Source organism: Podarcis vaucheri, assembly GCF_965113315.1.
Source record: "Podarcis vaucheri genome assembly, chromosome: 12".
NCBI classification, from domain to species: Eukaryota; Metazoa; Chordata; class Lepidosauria; order Squamata; family Lacertidae; genus Podarcis; species Podarcis vaucheri.
In genome coordinates this window covers 28,728,054-28,748,570 of record NC_138750.1, presented here as the reverse complement: position 1 = coordinate 28,748,570, position 20,517 = coordinate 28,728,054, and the positions used below count along the sequence as shown (strand labels likewise).

At 40.4% G+C, this 20,517-nt stretch overlaps 1 protein-coding gene and 1 long non-coding RNA gene across 5 annotated transcripts; one reads left to right on the top strand and one right to left on the bottom strand.

Annotated features, from left to right (window-relative positions):
• Positions 1-462: 462 nt before the first annotated feature.
• On the bottom strand, positions 463-14,545 carry LOC309515542 (uncharacterized protein). Of its 4 annotated transcripts, none has more exons than XM_082193544.1 (14): positions 14,440-14,545; positions 13,138-13,173; positions 11,047-11,095; positions 10,886-10,952; positions 9,829-9,879; positions 6,766-6,793; positions 6,470-6,500; positions 5,959-6,016; positions 5,110-5,140; positions 3,882-3,918; positions 3,489-3,524; positions 1,915-1,950; positions 1,262-1,289; positions 463-608 (listed from the first exon to the last, which is right to left on the bottom strand). In XM_082193544.1, the coding sequence occupies exons 1-14, from the start codon at positions 14,528-14,530 to the stop codon at positions 594-596; spliced, it is 594 nt and encodes a 197-aa protein (XP_082049670.1). In that variant the 5' UTR covers positions 14,531-14,545; the 3' UTR covers positions 463-593. The 4 variants fall into 4 exon arrangements, with proteins under 4 accessions (XP_082049670.1, XP_082049672.1, XP_082049669.1 ...); XM_082193546.1 differs by having other exon boundaries at positions 14,288-14,483; XM_082193543.1 differs by lacking the exon at positions 14,440-14,545 and adding an exon at positions 13,754-13,797 and having other exon boundaries at positions 13,138-13,211.
• Positions 14,546-15,033: 488 nt separating this feature from the next.
• On the top strand, positions 15,034-17,391 carry LOC309515598. Its single transcript, XR_014212553.1, has 2 exons — positions 15,034-16,341; positions 16,964-17,391. It is a non-coding gene; the product is annotated as an uncharacterized lncRNA (long non-coding RNA).
• Positions 17,392-20,517: the final 3,126 nt, after the last annotated feature.

Sequence of the window (20,517 nt, the reverse complement as noted above, 5' to 3'; positions counted from 1 at the left end):
AATAGTTGTCAGCCTGGCCAGCGTGGAATGGGAAGGGGCTACTCATATGCGAGGGAGGGGGAAATACTCAAATGATGTCAAAAGCAATCCTAACTCTCCTGTTTGACCTCGAATAGACACAATGGCTCCCTGAATCCACTATTAACCTATTGCAATTAGAATTGTTAGTAATCAAAGTGCCTACTCTGCATGTATTTCAATGCAGTCACAGACTGTACGTTTTGCATTTCAGTCTTTAGGAGTGGCTTTCAGGAGAACATGCAGCTGCTGCCCCTATCCACATGTGGTAGAGATCATGCATAGCCCCTATGGACCCAATGCCTATGTGATGCTTTACTGTATTGATAAACAATCTCTAAACTGCACCGGAAGAAATGCAATTTTGTCCAAGTGAAGACAGATACCTTTGATGCTTTTCACACCAACAATTTATTAATAATAACTATACTAACTCAAACTATAGCAGGATTAAAATATCTTTATTTGGCATATAGCTATAAATATTTTAATATGGTTCACCAAAATTTAAAATGTCAAACATGAAAGCTCTCCAGCACTCAAATAGGTTATTGTTACACCACATTGGACTTCTGCTATTCAAACTCATCCTGCAAAGAGAATATTAGATGAAAAGGTTTTTAAAAAATATATTCTAAGCATCTCTACAAAAAAAGTCCACTTCAACCAATAAACACCTAGATTAAGCTGCTGTTGTGATTCCCACCCCCCAAAATATACTGGGTTTTATCAACTTAAGTCATATGACATGCTGAAATCAATGGATTTAAGTTAGTCATATGCACTGATTTCAGAAGGTTTACTCTGAGTATGAGTTAGTTGGATACAATTCACTATTTGGATTTACTAACTAATTTTAATAGTTGGATAAATAGGCATCAAGGGGGAATACATAAAATATAAGTACAATAAACTATAGTGAACAAAATGTGAAATACTCAATCCTGTGTTTGCTTCATATTGTTAATATAGGTGAGGACTCTTCTACAGGCAGTGACAAACACAACAGAAACACAGAAACACTGCAAGTACAAGATTCCAGCTTGCTGCCACCACAGGAAGTTGCAAAAACAGCTACATTTTCAAGCTGACTGGTATGGCTGTAAAAAGTGGGCAGATCAGATTTTAGATTCAAGAAATTGTTCGGCAGAGAATCAGCATGACTTTCTATGTCCAATGTGTTGGATTTAAGGTATAAGAATTGCACAGCAGCTGCCCACCTAGCTCCAGACACTTTGCTTACCTGTGATAATGAGTCTTCAACAACATAGCTAAATCGGGGAAAATAATAATAGATCAGGTTCATAATCTGTGGTGTGGTCCACCACTTTATGACTGCAATTCTATGCATACTCGCTGGAGAGTCAATCTTGAATTCCAGACTGTGGATTGTGTTGTATGGAACATGCAACTGTGAACTACAGTCTGACAATCCCTTTAAGGTTGTAGGAGTCTTCAGGACAATGAGGTAAAAGGTAGAAAGTGGGAGTGATAAGAGGTGTCCTGTTCTCCTATTCAGGTCAGACCACACTTGTGGCCATGTAAGGATTGGTGCAAAATCCTTAAGGCCTCAACATTTAGCTGGTTTTGGATGCCCCACACCACAATAGCTACACTGTATCATCACAACATTGTCATTAAAGTTGCCTGTCCATAGCAACCATTCTCTGACCTGAATACGAAAGTTTCAGCAATTTTGCCAAATTAAGTCAATTGGTAGCAACTTGTCCTTAAAATCCACCAAGGATAATCCTTGTCACCCTCACGGAAAATCCAAAGAGTTACTATTCTCAAAGTACATAAATTATTTAGTGAACCCCTCGCTTCATTAATTTTAAGTACACAGAGAATCAAATTAATGTTTTAAAGAAGAATTAATTTTTCACTGTATGATACCTAGAGCCATCTTCTCCAGTCTGAGTTTCAACAGTTCTGTGGGATGAAATAAAAGCAAAATTAACCTTCAAGTGAGTGAGTTTCCTACAGCAGGAGGAAAGATTTAATATTTCTTCCTCATATACCACAGTCCCCAAATGAACAAGGGGTCAATCCTGCAGTAATAGTACAATCCCATACATATCAAACCAGAATTAAGTCCTGTTGAGGCATACTATCAGGTAAATTGGTACAGGATTGCAGCCTATACCAATTTCATATCTGATATGATTTTAAGCATTTCATTGTGGAAGTTTGTTACACATTCTTTACATCAAAAGAGTGCAGTTCATTGTCTTGGTTATTACTTACCAAGCCCTAAATAGCATGGGGTCAAGCTTGACTGTCTCCTCTAATGTGAACTTGTCTATCATTTAAGATCAGCTGTTTTACCCACGTCTGGGTGAAACTTCACTCCCTGGTGCCCTTGGCAAGGAGCTGTATCAGTGCTCTGTCCCTTGTGCCCTTGCCTGAGGAGCATGTGCGCCTCATCTGGCCACCCAGAGCAGCAAAGGAATGGCCCTGGAAGTGTACAGACAGGCAAGCAGACTGACTTCACTCTATGCCTTGGCAGGAGCCAATCTAACCACCCCTGCCTCTTGCATGTGTTCTAAGACAAAATTGATGACCATATGCAAGAGGCCTTTCTCTGTGGTGGTACCTCATATGTGGAAATCCCTGGTCAATAAGTTAGGTTGTAGTCATATATTTATATCCCACCAACATTGAAAACACTCTTTTTTAAAGCAATATGTTGTTGTTGGTTCTATGTTAGTGCTGTTCCTTATGTCATTTTTTGCTGATGTTTTAATTTAATGATTTGTATCTTAACGGTTGAATCACTCTTGCTTTTGCACTTCTTAGCTGATTTGACTGACTGCTTTTTGAAGGAAAAAAAGCAGGTGATACAATTCTGAAAATTAAAAAAAAACTTAGTCTTTGGTACCTCTATATTTATACACTGAAGAATTGTAGAGTAGCAGTTGGCAACCGCTTGTGTTTAGGTACTTTGAGGAACTGGCATTGGCAACAGAGGCCTCTTAAGAAACTTATTTTGATGTTATTGTTCATTAAACAAGAACTAACCAAATGAGACAAGTAATTGCTATAGCAATTGGCTATATAAAATGCCTCAAGAAGCTTGTAAGCACCGATGTCAGTCAGCCAAAAACAAATAAATGTACTGATTCTGTATCCCACATAGTCATAAATGTGCATCTGCTTCATAGGAGAATGTGAAACTGCATGTACCCTGCCATTACCTGGAATGGTGTTTAAATAGAAGCTGTGTTATTTTCAGGTTCCTAAACCATTCCCTTTTAGTTACTAAATATTCCAGTAGAACATGCTAGTGCATTTGTACATACACACTCTGCACTATGCGAAAGTGGCAAATGCGTAGCATGCTTCTAAACAGGAATCATCTTATTCTTTTTAGTCAAACTAGCATTAATTACTTGGGAAAACTCCACCAGGGATATGCCTCTCACGTACAAGCAATTTCAAAACAAACTAAATTATGCAGTTGCCCTTACCTCTTCTCCAGCACAAAAGCACCCTCTGTCTGAGTGCTGTGGATATTCAAATGAAAATCTTATCATTTAAAAAGTCACAGATATTGATTTACATGTAAAAAATAGCAGATAGTTTATTCAGGTACACAGGTCAAGGGGAAAAGAGCTCAAAGGGAAAAGGCGTTTTCTAATTAAAACTGTGTTTCAATTAGGCACATATGAAAAATATGTCCACAGACAAGTGAGAAGTCACTGAATATTTTTTTATAGTCTTATGCTAAGCAGTGTGGCTGCAGAATTTTAGCTAAAATAACCGAATTTTAAAGAAAATATATTACCAGACTTCATACACAGTCAATCACTTAGAACAACTTTCTGTAAGTAGATAATGGGGTGAAAAAGTCAAGCCCTCACCTGACATGTTTTCTAGGTTCACTTAGAATTCTTTTATCTGTAAAATTGAATATTATGTTATACACATGCACATCTGGGAATCTTTCATTATCTCTTTGCTTGGTCTAACAGTCTAAAACTTGCTGTATCAGCCAGCAAGTGCATAAGATGGAGGATACTTCTAGCATCTAACATTAGAAAAGATGGAAAGAATTCCAGGGATCTTAACCAGTGCCAAAGACTTTATTTTATTTATTAAATTTGTTAGTCACTTTATCTTGCCCTAGACAAGATATATAATGGCAGCACCAAGCAAGCCTCTTTGAGGAAAGCATGATACAAACAGGAAGCCATTGCAGAAAAGGATCATTCTTGTGTTGCCACCTTCTGGACCTCTTGTGGAGGGACACATAAGAAACATCCTCAGATGATGATCACAGGGTCCAGGTTGGCTCATATGGGGAGAGGCAGTCCTTGAGGTATTGCGGTCCTGAGCCATTTAAGGCCCTATAAGTCAAAACCAACACTTTGAATTGGGCCTAGAAAGTAATTGATGCCCAGTTCAGTCAGGCTAGGATTGGTGTTATATGTTCAAACTGTGTTGCCACTGGCTACTGAATTCTGCACCAGCTGCAGTTTTAAACTGTCTTCAGAAGCAGCCCCACATATAACACATTGCAATGATCTAACCTAGAGATTACCAGAGCATAAAATTTAGGCTACCCCTGTCCCGATAGGGGCAACGCTGGACTACCGGCTGAAGCTGATGGAAGGCACTGCTCACCACTGAGGCCACCTGGGTCTCAAGTGACAGCAATGGATCCAGACGTACCTCTAACCTGCATACCTGCTCCTTCAGAGGGACTGTTTAGCGAAGTTTTTAATGTGTGATGTTTTATTCTGTTTTTAATCTGTTGGGAGCCACCCAGAGTGGCTGGGGAGGCCCAGTTGGATGGGTGGGGGTATAAATAAATTATTATTACTACTACTACTACTACTACTACTACTACTACTACTACTGTAAATCACTGTAGTCCAGAATCAAGGTTTAGCCTTCATATCATATGAAGGTTCAGTTTGAATTTCCCCTCTTATTGCTGATTACAATGCGTCAAAATATTTAGTATAGTAATGTGAAATTTTGGCACCTTACACAGTAGGATCACTAGGAAGGACATACAGATTAAGATAAAAGTAAGCAGATGTATAATAAACATCAATGTCCTTTACAATCACTAAAACAACATACCTTGGCTGTTGAGAAGCTCAGACTCTTCATACTAAAAAAGAAAGAGACAATCTAACTGATATTTCAGCAAACCAAGCAAACCGTCTTTATAATGGAAAGTGTAATGGAAAGTGATATATGACATGTCACTCCCCCAATCTTTCCAATCCTAGTTTTATTTATTAGATTATGGAAGGGTTTTTTTGTGTGTTTTTTGCAGGACACCCTTCAGTAAGAAATCATACACATACAAAACTATTAGGATGGAATACAACAACAAAACATAAAAATATCACTATCCATGTATGAACACACATACACAAAGCAGAACAACATTCAGCAGAGAGCATATAATAAGCCAAGAACGAATGTTGCATTTGGAGAATTAAACTTCAAAACATTTTCTAATACTGTATCTGTAAAGAGCAACAAATGTATATAATTCATGGCCAGAGCTTCTGCCATTCTCTAGATTGAACAAGCTAAAATTAGTCATGATTAAGTACTATGGAAAGTCCATAGTTATCATTAGTTGCTCCCTTGCTTTTAATGGGTTTCCTTAGCTAGATTGGGCCAGTCTATTGGCTGTATCCAATGCTACAGTTCCAGTGGGGCAAGGAATTTTCATGCAAACAAAGGAACCTTCTTTCCCTTTCCTGCCCTCCGTGCACTCTCAAAATTAGGTTGGAAGACCTTCTGGAGCAGATTTGGGGAGAGGGACAAAGAGAGAAGAGCAAACAGAAGTCCTATTGAATCAATGGAACTCTGATGGCACAGCAATGGATACAACCCAATGACTTGATAATCCAATTGACCAGATATCACTTTTTCAGAAGTGTATATACCACCCCTGAAATAATTTATACTCACCCAGAAATTTGTGACATTCAAGTAATTTGATATCTCACCAGAAAGCCTCTCAATCTCACTTTGAAAGTAAATCAGAATAAACACAAATTCATATTCATATGTTTACATTTACAAGCTACTCTTTATCATGTGAAGGATGCTAACCAAAATGCTTAGCAAATATAAAATATGCATTCACAAGCTGCTAGCCTAATGGTGGAGGCTGACAGACCACAAGCCCGTGTATGTGTGATCTTTCTTTTCTGAAATGCACAGAAGTTCTATGATGTTGTTCATTGTCAGTGTTATCCCACACAGTTCCAAACATTTCCCTGTCACTTATCTTATCACAAAAAAATCCAGAGTATTTTTTTTGGGGGGGGGAGGTGGTGGTTGTGCAAGAATGCTAAATTTACTTCAACTGTGCAACCTAAATTTCCAGGTGTACTGAATCATATCCACAAAATAGTGGAAGTTTAGATGCGACCACAGTCTGTTGTTTAAAATGTCATGTTAACATATCATATCTTACTTTTCATATTCTTCTTTCTTTAGGGCCCAATCTAAGAAGAAAGAAAAATATAATTCTGCTCCTTGCAAGTAGAATTTTAGTTGCTATTTTAAGATAAAAGTACCCCTCCCAACATGGTATTGCAATAATCACTAGAAATGTTACCTGTTCTTTTACCCACAAACCCCCTACTCTTTGAAACCTACTTACTTGTTTGAATATATCTTCATCCTTATTGCCTTATTGCCTATCACAAAATAAAACATGCTGCTTCTCTAAGAATGCTCCTCAATGGGTTTACTTTTGTAAATACATACCTTTTGTTTTATAACGCAGCCGGGAGTTCTAATGTGGAAAAGAATTAGAACAGTATTAGATCAAAATATTTACATGTTATTTTATCTATTTTAAATATTTTAAGCCTCTCCTTTAAGAGGAAAATCTCACCAAGGCCACATACAACTAAAATACAATACAGTGGTGCCCCGCAAGACGAATGCCTCGCAAGGCGGAAAACTCGCTAGACGAAAGAGTTTTCCGTTTTGGAGGTGTTTCGCAAAATGAATTTCCTATGGGCTTGCTTCGCAAGACGACAATGTCTTGCGAGTTCCTGCTGGTTTTTCCCCCTCTCCCCCCCTTTTTCTAAGCCGCTAAGCCGCTTATCAGCTGATCCGATCAGCAGATAAGCCGCTAAAAGCCGCTAATAGCGCTAATCCGCTAATCCGTCAATGGGCTTGCTTCGCAAGATGAAAAAACCGCTAGACGAAGAGAATCACAGAACGGATTCTTTTCATCTTGCGAGGCACCACTGTACAGTAGAACAAAATAATTAACCACTAAAAAAATCAACAAGCATCCCATCCCACAAAGTACAGTAAATAACTACAACAAAAGCCATCCACAGATCACAACTCAAGAAAAAGCAGACAAAACCAAGTGGGTCTGAGGACTTTCCTGAACTCCTGAAGTGATCAGCTAGTAAATAATTTCAGCATAAAAGACCCTTTCCCTCATGCTTACAAACCTAATTGCTCTCAGAGGTGGGTATGTAAGAGTATCAAAATACATGCAGACTGGTATGGGGGGGGGGAAATCCTTCAGATAACTTGGACACAATTCATTTTGGGCTTTAATGGTTAAAACAGAACTCTAAATTGAGCTCCTAAACACACCAGCAATTAGTACAACTAGTACAGTATTGGTATCACATGATGCATTCTGTATCAGCTGAAGTTTCTGAACTGTATTTTAAGGCAGCTCTACATAGAAGAGAAGAGAAGAAGAGTTTGGATTTGATATCCCGCTTTATCACTCCCCTTCAGGAGTCTCAAAGCGGCTAACATTCTCCTTTCCCTTCCTCCCCCACAACAAACACTCTGTGAGGTGAGTGAGGCTGAGAGACTTCAGAGAAGTGTGACTGGCCCAAGGTCACCCAGCAGCTGCATGTGGAGGAGCGGAGGCACGAACCCGGTTCCCCAGATTATGAATCTACCGCTCTTAACCACTATACCACACTGGCTCTCTAGAGTGCATTGCAGTAGTCCAGCCAGAACATGACTAGCACATGGATAACCAAGATAATGTCTAACTTCTTCAGATAAAGCTGCAGTTAGCAAACCAGTCTAAGCTGCAAAAAAGCACTCCTGGCTACCACCACCAGCTGAGCTTATCCTGTTAGTGTGGGGGCCAAAAGAACTACCAAACTGCACACTTGGTCTTTAAAGGAGACTGCAACTCCATCAAAGATAAACTGTAAACCTCATTCCAGAGCAGTCAGTTTCACTACCAAAATACCTCCATTTTATCTGGATGCAGCCTCAGGTCAAAGCCAGCTCACCCATGAGGCACCCCTCATGCCCCATTGCTTCTGCCAGCAGCAGAGAAGTGATGCTGGCATTGGAGCCAATTTATGTCGAGACGATGCTATACAACCTAGGTAAGGGATGCTTCAGTGAGATGCTGTGGCGGCAGTAGGATGGGGAGGGGGGAGGCACTTCCAGTTTTGCCTCAAGCTGCAAAATGGGACATGCCGTCCTGTCTCAAGTTGTTTGTCCTCATCCCCACCAAAACTGCTTCCAGAAACCCATTCAAGAGCTCAGCAGCCTTCCTGGGATTGGAAGATAGAAATGAGATGCAGAGCTGGGTGTCATCCACACACTGCAACCGTTAAAAAAGAATCAGCCTTGCGGCTCCTCAATGGCCATGGAGTGGAACAGTAGCTCCCCAACACCACCTTCTATGGCTGCTTATCCAGGAAGGACTGGAAGAAGAAGAAGAAGAGTTTGGATTTGATATCCCGCTTTATCACTACCCGAAGGAGTCTCAAAGCGGCTAACATTCTCCTTTCCCTTCCTCCCCCACAACAAACACTCTGTGAGGTGAGTGGGGCTGAGAGACTTCAGAGAAGTGTGACTAGCCCAAGGTCACCCAGCAGCTGCATGTGGAGGAGCGGAGACGCGAACCCAGTTCCCCAGATTATGAGACTACCACTCTTAACCACTACACCACACTGGCATGGAAGAATAATGTGCATCCTAAATTCAACCCATATAAACAACTTAGAAGGATGACATCTTCAATGACTTCAAGTGTTACTGAGAGGTCCAAAAGAACTAACAGGGTAGCACTTTCTGCATCTATTTCCCAGCAGAAGTCATCCACCAGCATGACCAAATCTGCTTCCATCCCCAAAGCAGACTGGAATAATCCAAAACTAAGTCTAAGACAAAGTCGAGAAGCCACCACATGCTCCAACATCTTGCCCAAAACAGGCAGATTTGAGGTGTAGGATATATTTCCTCTTAGATCAGGGGTTCCAAAACTGTGGTCCATGGACCATCCACGAGCTTCATTCAGGTGGTGTGTGGCATGTTAATTGATTTGTAGTTGAAAACAGTATGTGGCACATTGATTGCATAACATATTCATTTTGATTTTAATTGATTTTTTAATTTTTCTTATTTTTAGTTGTATTACAATTTTGATTTTATGGAATTCAAATTGCAATACACTAAAATACAATATGTAAGAAATAAAAGCAGTTAAAATGCAATTAAAAATCAGACAGCACTTACAATGGCTACAACAGGCAGAAAAATCATTAAGTGGTCCGCCAAGTAGCAATTTTCAAGAGGTCTGTTGGGTGGGGGATTGGGAACTACTGCCTTAGATCCTATGAATTGGCATAAATTACCTCTGTAGCTAATATTTAATTCAGAACTCAAGCAAGGGATTATTTCTGGCCATGAAACCCATGCCATCAAATGGAGTAAAGTTCCGACTGAAACAACCACTTCCAACCCTGGCACTGAACAACCACCTCCAACCCTGGCACAGGCTTTAAGCCAGCCATAAATGTATATAAAATGTCAGATAGGTACCGCATTTTTTAGCTTCCTATTTTCTGTTCTCAGAGCATCAATCTCCTGGACCTAAACAACCAAACAAAAACACAACCAAACAAAACATTATTGTTGCAGTCCAAGTAACATATCTCAAAGCTCATGTTTGCTTTTCTCAGATAATTGTTGTATTTCCAAAGGCTTTAATGGTTGCTCTTTGCTTTATATGTGGAATTTGGCAGTTCCAGACTTGCTTCTGACATATCACAATTCTGAGAAACATCCACTGCTTAGGCTTTCAACTGATATATAGGTACATCTGGCCAAGCATGTAGATTATTATTATCTTCACTTTTTTTGCAGGCACATAAATATTTTTATTTTTTAAACTAAATTCTGAAAAAGTTGTGGAATAATTTAGGTTGCAACACTAACTCCCCTTACTTGGGAGTTAGCTCCATTTAATGCAACAGGGCTTGCTTGTGAGTAGACATGGTTAGGATTGCTTTAAGTAGCAATGTTGCTTAATTTGTTAAGCATTGGCCATAGCTTTCCAAAACAGACACGATCCACTTCCCCAAAAGTCCAAATTTTATGGCAGCTTTAAAATGTGGCCCATTGACTCTTTACCTCAAGGAAGCCATAGGCAGCTCCAAGGGCTCAGTTTGAGCCAGGATTCATGAGCACACAGTCCTAGACTATGTGGTACAATAATAGTGTCTCAGAGTATACGCCAAACGTATTATGCTAATAATGGAGTAACTGCATGTACAGTAAAAGCCAGTGGGTGAAAGTTCTTGGCAGAATCTACATTTTGAAAAGAGATGTAAGTGGGCTTTACCAACTATTTCAAAGAAGACACTCTCTAGGTTGTATCCAGTGTTACTTTTACTCAGAGTAGACCCATTGAAATTATCAGACATTATTAACTTAGGCATCTACTCTGAGCAGATACAACCCTCTCTCACACAACACAAAGACACAGGGAAAATTAAAGGGCACCCATAAAATTAAGCATTGCTCCATAAGACATTCCTTACCCGCATATACACAGTTTTCATTTTCATGGGCAAGATTTGTTTCATAAATTACTTACAGATTGGCTGCTGTCCAAAAAGGTGCAGATTTCATGTACAAGCCTCTTTCTCTGATCCTTGTTTTTTCTTAAATAAAAAAATCCATTTTTATAATGAATTTTAATTTTCATACAATTTAATTTTTAAAAGTCACATCAATCTTTCAAATGGGAGTACTTACAAAATCTGCAGATAGGTTTCATTTTTCACTAGCATCTGCTCACTATTTTCTATGGTTAAACATGCAGAGATGGTAGGTTATACTATCACAAACAGGTAATTAGAGACAAATATATTTGTGTCTGTACTACTTGCTTACATAAGTAAGCTCATCACTGCATCTGCATATAATATTGAATATATTAACCCCCACTCAGATCTATGAGATAGAGTGGAGTTTACAAAATAAAAACATTTAAGAATATCAGTGAGGGCAAAGTGCTAATAAAGAATTAAATTTGTGGGAATGGTGGCAAAATGTCACGGAAGGAGGCCAGGATGTTAAGAAACAGTTGCAGAATGTTGATGATTAGCATGATGAGAAATTACCAGCATGAATCAGACCATTTTATGCCAAATACAATTGAAATTCAGAAGCTCTGCTTGCAGAAAATTGCAAAGGGACGTGCTTGGTTTGATGCACAATACTTCCTGTGGGGGGAAGAATGTCATCTATTTGATTAATTCTGTTCTACAGTGTATTTCAGTTTATCGTATCTGCTAGTTTTGATACTAGTTGCTTTGACATTTTCAAATAATAATATACACACACCTTAGCAATTTTATGGAACCAGGTCATATGGATCATTTTGCAAGTTCCTTTGAACATGATCATTCAATGTTACATTTATTTCTGTGAAAAATTTATAGACCACCATTAAGAAGAGATTCTAGGGCAGTTTACATACAGAGCACCCTTTCCTTAAATTATCATATCTAGAAGAACCAACACTTGGAATACATTTCCACTCACTATCAGGATCAATAGATTTTAAAATAGGAAGACAGATTGCAGGATGGACCTTTATAGCTGAGCAGCAATTATCCCTCATCTCCAGAGACTGTACAGTGTGGCCCATCATTTGCTGATGTAGCATGTGGTACTGTCTTAGATTGTTCTACTTCAAAATGCAGGAAAATGACAAAAATCTGATAATTTCCATGCATAAAGCATACATGGAATGTTTTATGGCTAGGCTAAAACTTTGGTCCCTAATGCACTAGTTTTTCACATGCAGTGAGGTGCTAACATGGGGTATCATTCAAATCTGTATCGCTAATGGTTCCACTCAGAATAGACTTTCAGAATGTGCTCTTTCTCTGCATCTTGTGAAATTGGGTCATAGAGGTCAAAAGTGTCTGATATGAATATGAAACCCCAATTGTGAATGACTTTGAGACACCTAGTTAACCACATTAGCAGACTTGTTATTGTGATGCTGTTGCTGCTGTTGTGTTAAAAGATCACCGCCATGGGCCAGTATGTTCTAAAGACAATATTTTCAGATAGACTTACAATTCCTTATCACTCAGTCAAATTTATTTGCTAAAAACTATTGATCATCACAAAAATACAGTGTTAGTTGAGGTACATTTTAGCATAACCAGTCCCTAGCACACTGGAACGCATGCTGTAAAATGAAATTTTGTTTAACCTGTTGGGCTCTTAAAGGAAATGTAGAAACCTTATATGTTGTATATCCATCAGCAAGTGCAATTTTTCTTCCTACCATTCAAAACGGAAATTCTGAAGATTCACATTGAGAATAAATACATACTTAACAATATTTTCCACCTCTCCCTGGCCACAAATACATAAAGAGGACATCTCGGGGTGCCCTGCACACAGTGCGTCTTCCAAACAAGATCTCTTTTACAGAAATCCTTCACAATACCTGGCAACAGGCTTAAGGGTTACCCAAGGGGAGCTTTAAAAGATGCCTATAAATGAGAATATATCATACACACAAATAAAATAGCTCTTAAAATTATTGCCAGAGCTGTTAATCAACTAGCAAAACACTCACCACAGTACAATTCTATATTTATAAACACTCTTTGCTTGCAACAGTGGCCCTTCTTATGGTGAATATACATGGAACAACAGTTATTATCTGATAGTATCACATTTTGCACTGCAAAAGTACCTTCCACTGGGACATAACTAGAGTGGAGAAATCAAACATTTTAAGAAATTAACAGTTCATGATGCATATCTGATCACTTTAGTATTCACCATACTAAAAAGTAGCATTAAATAAGTCCCTCTTACCTTGTTTCTCAAGTAGTGGCATTTTAAAAGAAAAACCTGGAACCAGGAATAAACATGAAGCCATCAGGTCAAACCTGATAAGACACAACCTACAGCTAAAGACTATTATTGTTCACACATCTTGCAATCCTTAAAATGCTTGCAAGATGTGTGGGAGCATCGATAACCTAATTTTTATATAGCCAAGACAAGTTATTAACTGCATTTGGGGTGGGTGGGGGTGGAATAGCAACTTTATAACTCATCTGAACAATTGGCAGTGAGCAACAAAGAATAAACAGAATGTTTCAGATGTACAGAATCCAGATTAGATACCAGGTAACATTGTCTCTGTATATGGTGATACAATTACAAAAAGGTCACACCCTCATGCACTCTGCTAATTAATCTGGAATAAATCCCTCTCCCCTCATTTACAATCACTAATTTCAGTTGTGAACTGCCCCGAGCTCTACTGATGAAGGGAGATATACAAATTTAATAAACAAACAAACCCCTACTTCACCATAAATAAGCACGCATCAAAAGTAGGGGGGAGGAGAGAACTTTGTCTTAAATTTAGTATACTGCTTTGTCACTTATAACAATAATTTCATTATATATACACTCCACCCACCAGGCTGAGTTGCCCCAACCATTCTTCATGCCGGCTGCCTTGGAGGCCTGTTGGCAGGTGGCAAGTTGGGGCTGAAACCTTTTAAATCCATAAAGGTGGAGGTGAACTGAATGAGGTATGATATGCCCTTCTCCCCAGCTCCAGGAAAGTGAGGGCAGAATCATTTCATGTACCTCAGGGTGTTTTCTTCTTTCTGGGGTATGTGTGCATAAAAATGCAGCCCCATTTAGCCCTAAGGATTTCACTATATATATATATATATATATATATATATATGTAAAGTTTTCCATTTTAACAATCCAACAAAATCCACATTAAAACATTCCAAATTACAATACAATAAAAAAGCCAAATTGTATGCCAAATTATGTATCTCTGGGTGACTTCCATGCTCTAAAGTTCGGGGAGTGATGATCTCATATTGTACTGCATTCCTTAATGGATTTTACCCCTTTTTTTGCTTAAACAAGCCCATATTGATAAAGTTAATAAGGGGAAATCCATGCGTTATAATAATAATAAATTTCCTCTCACCCTCCATATCCCCCTACCACCCTCTATTTCGAAAGCTCTCTCTGCCTTTCTGAAAGTGTCTTGTAAAATAAAATAAGGGGACCACAAAAATGAAGGGGACCATGAGGTGGAAGAGCGTGGACTAACTGCTGCTACTATTCCCTTCCACCCACCCGGACAGTGTATCGCTCTTTCTTTGCCCCGCCCACCAGCCTCTCCACCGCGCCTTCCCGCGCCTCTCAAGCCAGAGGTCCGCATGCGCATGCGCGCGGGGCGGAGCCGGGCCAGGCGAGCGTTAAACGCCCGTTGGTAGCCGGGTGGGGGAGGGACGCCAGGATCCAACGGTCGTCCTGGGGCTCGCGCGCTGCTATACCCACTGCGCACGCGCAGCCACGCACCTGGGCGGCGGGGTTTCCTAGGTCAGTCCGTGGGGAAGTCCTGTTGAAATCAGTGCCTCCTTACCTGTCACTGAATATCGTTGGGGATTTTGACTGGTGGATTTGAACGCACTGCGAGTTAGATCACAAATGCCTGAATCACAAGCGGCCTTGGAATTATTATCTTCTTCTTCCCGAATGTTTGGAAGGAAAAAACAACAAAACCCTCCTGATATTCATTTCTTTGTAAAGGAATCACCCCCAAAGGAATCTTATCTTACTTGCACCTCAGATATACAGTACAACCAATGGTTACCCCCCTTAAAAAAATGTTTAGGGGTACTCTCATTTCGACTCCAGAAAATTACCATTTTATAGTTCAGATCAGCATTCCAGGAAGGTTTAGCTAAAGAAATAACATCAATGGACTATGATAATACAGTAATGGGAGATTTGGTAGAGATTTGGTTGCTTGCTGCAAGATCTACTCACGAACAAAATTCAGAACTTTGTGTCAGTTATTTATTTCAGCCACCAGGTGTCATAGTCCAAGAGGCTAATTTACCAAAGTAATATCTACCAACTATTGCAACAGATTGGCCTTTTTTGCTCATGTATACAAAAAGCATGAATCCTTGCAGAAGGTTATGGGCATATAGTATAGATAGAGGGACCACTCCCCAAAGAATTTCAGAAAGGATGTACACGGCTTAAACTTAACACAGTTATGCAGGATCATTTTTTCTGTACAATAACTATTTAAGTGAGAGGGAACAACACTGGAACAGATTTGTATTTTTGTACAACTCACATTCATGAGGGAATTATTTTGTAGGATGAGTATTGTGCCTGTGAGCAATAGACACCACAGGGCACACAAATACAGAGATAATATAGTTGCACCTTTATAATCTAAGTGGTTACCACCTGCATGTTATGAAGATCAAACAAATTGCTCTCTCATTTCTTGATTGTTCACTTTTGTGAATTTCAGATAAAATTTGAACAATAGTCCCTGATATATCTTAAAAGATTTGCCTCAGCAGTACTTTGTTAAGAGCCATCTGGCCTCATTCATGTTTTATTAGGAACCATCTGGATCTGTATTTTTCAAACACTTGCTGCCTTAGGGCTTAGTCATAAAAAAGATTTTTTTAAAAACCATCCGATAAACCTTTGTTTCATGCATGTTATGTTACCATGTAACTTGACTTCAGTATAAATATTTGCTTTAGATGATGGTGAATGTCAAACAAACTTCCTTTCCCAGCTCCCCACCCCAATTAAAAACCAACCCAAAATAATCCAGGGCCATTTTTCAACCTAGCTAAAGGCCCCCAGTGAGCTAAACTCTTGAAAATCCATTTGTCAATTTGGCTTTCACTGATTTCTCACTTCATCCTTGCTTATATTGGTTGCAACCAGCCCGTGTTAGTTGTGCTTCGCTTCCATTGAAATCAGTGGGACTTATCAAGTCATGTATTGCTTGTTCCATTAAACTTGGATGCCACTGAAATCAATGGGACAAATAAGTAATGATTTAACAAACCCTCTTAAATTAAACAGGAATTGAGTTCGTCTGAATCCAGCTCAAAATTTCTCAACCAGTCCCTAGAACCACAATCAGCCATCCCACCTGCAACTGTAAGATAGCTTTGTTCACATAGCTTTCCAAAATTTTCTCCTCCCCTTTCCCAGGTGAAGGGACAGGATACGCAAATCCTGTCTGTGAAATCACCCCGGGCCTCAAAACTGTCCAAAATTCCCTTTCTCTCTCCTAAAATCCACAACTACAGTTTTTCTGTGGATTCTCACAAGATGCTGGTACATAGGAAAAACCGTTACTTTTATCAGCACAAGAAGGCTTCAAAAGGCTAATGAATAGGCTCTGTCATTGCCAAGAATACTCAGGCCTGAGAACTGACTTTTATCTCATTCGGTTGCAACATCTTGGACATGCTGAACCACCAGGGCCCCTCGACCCCTTGGCTCTCACCCCCCCTTTCCTGGGAAGGGTGCCAAGAGTCCAAGAGTCCCAAGACAGCTTTCTGTTCATGCTCAGAGAAACTCATGGGCAGGACTCTAGAAGGAGGAGAAAGAGGGAGGGAACTGGAAGGGTATATCTGTTTGTGCACATGACTGTGAACTCGTGCGTGCTTTTTGTGAGTTATCACACTTGCTCCTTCTACCAGTTCATGAATGGCAGAAATAAAAGCTTTTTCTCCGAAACTATTCCTTGAGTGTCTGTTGACTCTCATTTTCCCTTTCCCAGGTGCAATATTTTTCCCACCCGAGGGCAAAGCCTCATAAGGCTACACAGGCAGTCATGGGACTCTTCTTTCTGAGCAATGGTGTTGATTCTGGGATTCCCTGACTCCAGTCAGCTTCAGCATGGGATGCATAAAGAATCCTAGTGCACTTATATTCTTGCCCTGGAGATGATGAGCAGAGCAGGGATCACTCATTCCCGAGGTCTCCTTGCCTATCAGCAGCAGATACAGAAATCCAGTTTATTTAATAATAAAATAATAATAATAATAATTTTTATTTATACCCCGCCCTCCCCAGCCAAGGCTGGGCTCAGAGCGGCTTACAAGCAATAATAAAAACAAGTTGAATGATTACAACTTAAAAACAAAATTAAAATACAACATTAAAATATTGAAACATTAAAATATTAAAATGTAGCCTCATCGCAGGAGGAGAAGGAAAGGAAAAAAGAAAGAGAGGGAGGGAATCAAATTGGCTCCAAGCCAAAGGCCAGGCGGAACAACTCTGTCTTACAGGCCCTGCGGAAAGAAATCAGATCCTGCAGGGCCCTGGTCTCATGAGGCAGAGCGTTCCACCAGGCTGGAGCCAGTGTTGAAAAGGCCCTGGCTCTGGCTGAGGCTAATCTAACCTCCTTAGGGCCCAGGACCACTAGGGTGTTGCTATTTATGGACCTTGAGGCTCTCCGTGGGAGATTTCATGGATCGCCCAAGCCAAACAGCAGCTGCTTGACCTATCTTCTAAAGGCAGAACAGGACAACAGCAAGCTCTCCTAGGGAGTTTTACAGACCACATGCTACCTCAAGTATGTTGCATTGAAGGATCTGTGTCTTCACTGAAAGTGGGAGCCAGTAATTTCTCCCCAATTAAATCTGATTCTATTACTTGGGCTAGGTCTCCTCACTTCGTCCAAAGGGCATCGATTGTTGTTTCAAATTTGAATGCACTCTTCAGATCTCTCTCAACTCACTAGTGTACCTTGACCTCTAACTTGGGAGCTGCTGATCTAAGGATTTCTGTAACATTAGTAATGATTCCCAAATGAGCTTGTAACTCAGGTGAATGAAGACTGACTTGGGATTGAATTACTTTAAGGCTGCCATGGTGCTCAATTTTAACTCTCAATATAGAATACACTCCAATGATATACCATATACGGTACTTGACTCTTGCCCCACCAAAAACTGCATCATTTTAAGGTCATTCATTTCTTCTTCTACAAAAGCAATACATTTTATGTGATTTCTGGTGACATCTAGTGGCTACATATGGGCATTCAAAAAAATTATAATATTTTAATAGCACTGCAGGCCACACATAAGCCAAAGCCAACCTGGAAGCAATCTGCAAAGTATCTGGCATTTGCAGCCCCTTCATAGGTTATGCCTGCCTCTGGAATATTCTAAAAGGCTTGGGTCTCAAACACTTAAGGAATGCTTCTTCCCATATCAACCTGCTTGTGCACCAAGATCAGCAGAGGAGACGCTTTTCCATGTTTCATCTGTTAGGGCTGCCATATGTCTGGATTCCCCAGGATATTATTGGGACTTCAAAGGCAGAAATGACATCCAAGGGAGGACTTCCAAAAGGTGGCTCTTTGGCCTGGGAAAAAAAGCTCAACAATTTACTTTTCTACAAATTTGAGCCCTAAAAGAAGCTTAACAACTTTTGGGGTGTCCTGGTTTTTACTTTTTGAAATATGGCAACCCAACACTGTCAAAGGGCTAAATAAATGGCAGATATTTTATTAGCCCAGTTTTGAAATGAACAGGGAGAAATACAGTAGCATGATCTCTCGACTTTATTTTGGGATATGGCAGCATGTCAAAGCTGCTGCCAAGCTGACAGCAGAGCAAGCAAAATATTCCACTAGCAATAAGTTCACTATCTTTTGTTGCTTTAAACCCAGAGGTTCTCATAACACACACACACACACACACACACACACACACGGGGAAGGTGGTTTCTGGTAGCACCTTAATGGTTGTTTTTTAAACTCATTTCCATTTCATGTCATTTTTACATCATACAGATAAAACCAATAACACAAAAAAGTTTCAGGATGCAGTAAACACCTCTGAGCTGCAAGTCACATGAGGAGACATCAATGACCATCCTTGTGTGCTTCAAATTGCCCACTTTGGACATCTGGGAGACTGGCATAGGGTAAAGTTGTTGCACAGTAAACTATTGGTAAAGGAAGAAGGTGGGGCAATGGAGGATGTAGGGAGTGGATAAATGTGATCCTGAAGACATTTTTTTATATCACTGAGGCAATTTTCTTGGTGCTGGTACCACAATACTTTGACCAGCAAGAGCTGTGCCATGTGATCTTTGGCTCAATACGGTCAACCCTTCAGGCACAAATAGAATTCCAGATCACCATAGGAAGCACAGAAGATGGACAGAGATGAGAGAAGCACATTTTTGCATGCAACGTGAAAATTAGGTGTGGCGGCCTGGCCAGTTTGTAATGGTTTCCATCTGTCAAGGAGCCTACTAGGTGCCATCTTAGGTAAGTGGTGGCGAACCTTTTAGAGACCAAGTGCCCAAACCGCAACCCCAAACCCACTTATTTATCACAAAGTGCCAACACGGCAATTTACGCTCCTGTGTCCAAGACTAAGAATTTGGGGACTCAAATTTTAGAGAATGGGGGGAGATGGCCCAGAATTGTTGAGCCTTTGGGGGGAAGATTGCCCCAAACTGTTGAGCTTTTTATGGGGGAGGGAATTGCACAGCGTTCTGCAGCTTTTTTTTTTTAGGGGAAGAATACAGAAAATCACTAAGCACTCTTAGAAAAGCTGAAATCCCTCATGTCAACGCAGCCAGCATGCGCCTGCCCACCCACCAACAGCAGACCGCCAGCTGGTTGGCGGGTGTGCAACTCCTCCCAATGCCGCTGCGGCCGAAGCGTTTCCGGATCACAGAAGGGGGGGGCATGCAACATCCACCAATGACCCTGTGGCCGGAACACACTCTAGGGAGCGTTTCCCGCCAGCACTGGTGTGTGTGGGGGGAGCAGCTGATCACTTTGTCTGCTGGGGCGATGGCACACATGCCCACAGATGGGTCTGAATGCCCACTCTGGCACGATTGCCATAGGTTCGCCACCACTGTCTTAGGTTGATCTATTTGTTCTGGATTATGGAGACTGGGAACACTGAGCAGACCAGAAGCTCCATTAATAGCTGTCTATTTCCCCAGAATTGCTTATCTAAGGAATAAAATGAACAGAAGTGTCCCATTTGAAGGACCTGTTTACCTGGGCCTGCAGATTGAGCAAGTTCTAGTGTGCGTCATATTCGGGGTTTCTTTCCAACTTAATTAAGCCTGTGTGCATTCTTACACTCCATGAAATCTGTATTTTTTCTGATCTGTGCTGTGGCATGGGATTTCTACGGCATGTTCTTTCGTTCGCCTCATTAATCTGGAGAGCGCGCAGATGTTACAGCAAACCGTTGAGGATTTTTGCCTGGCAAAATGTACAATGGTGATATCCTGAGGCGAGTATAAATGTGACGCATCAGGCTTCCAACTGCCTACTTGGAAGGCAGACGGCAATGGAATTTTAAAAACCGCAACACAAAACACCAGGATGTGTGA

Coding starts and splice junctions, on each gene's coding strand:
- LOC309515542 (XM_082193544.1), bottom strand. CDS start 14,530: ATGCGCATGCGGACCTCTGGCTTGAGAGGCGCGGGAAGGCGCGGTGGA. Junction 1,951..3,488: donor GCTTTTGTGCTGGAGAAGAG/GTAAGGGCAACT, acceptor TTCATCCCACAG/AACTGTTGAAACTCAGACTG. Junction 1,290..1,914: donor ACTGGAGAAGATGGCTCTAG/GTATCATACAGT, acceptor TCCCCGATTTAG/CTATGTTGTTGAAGACTCAT.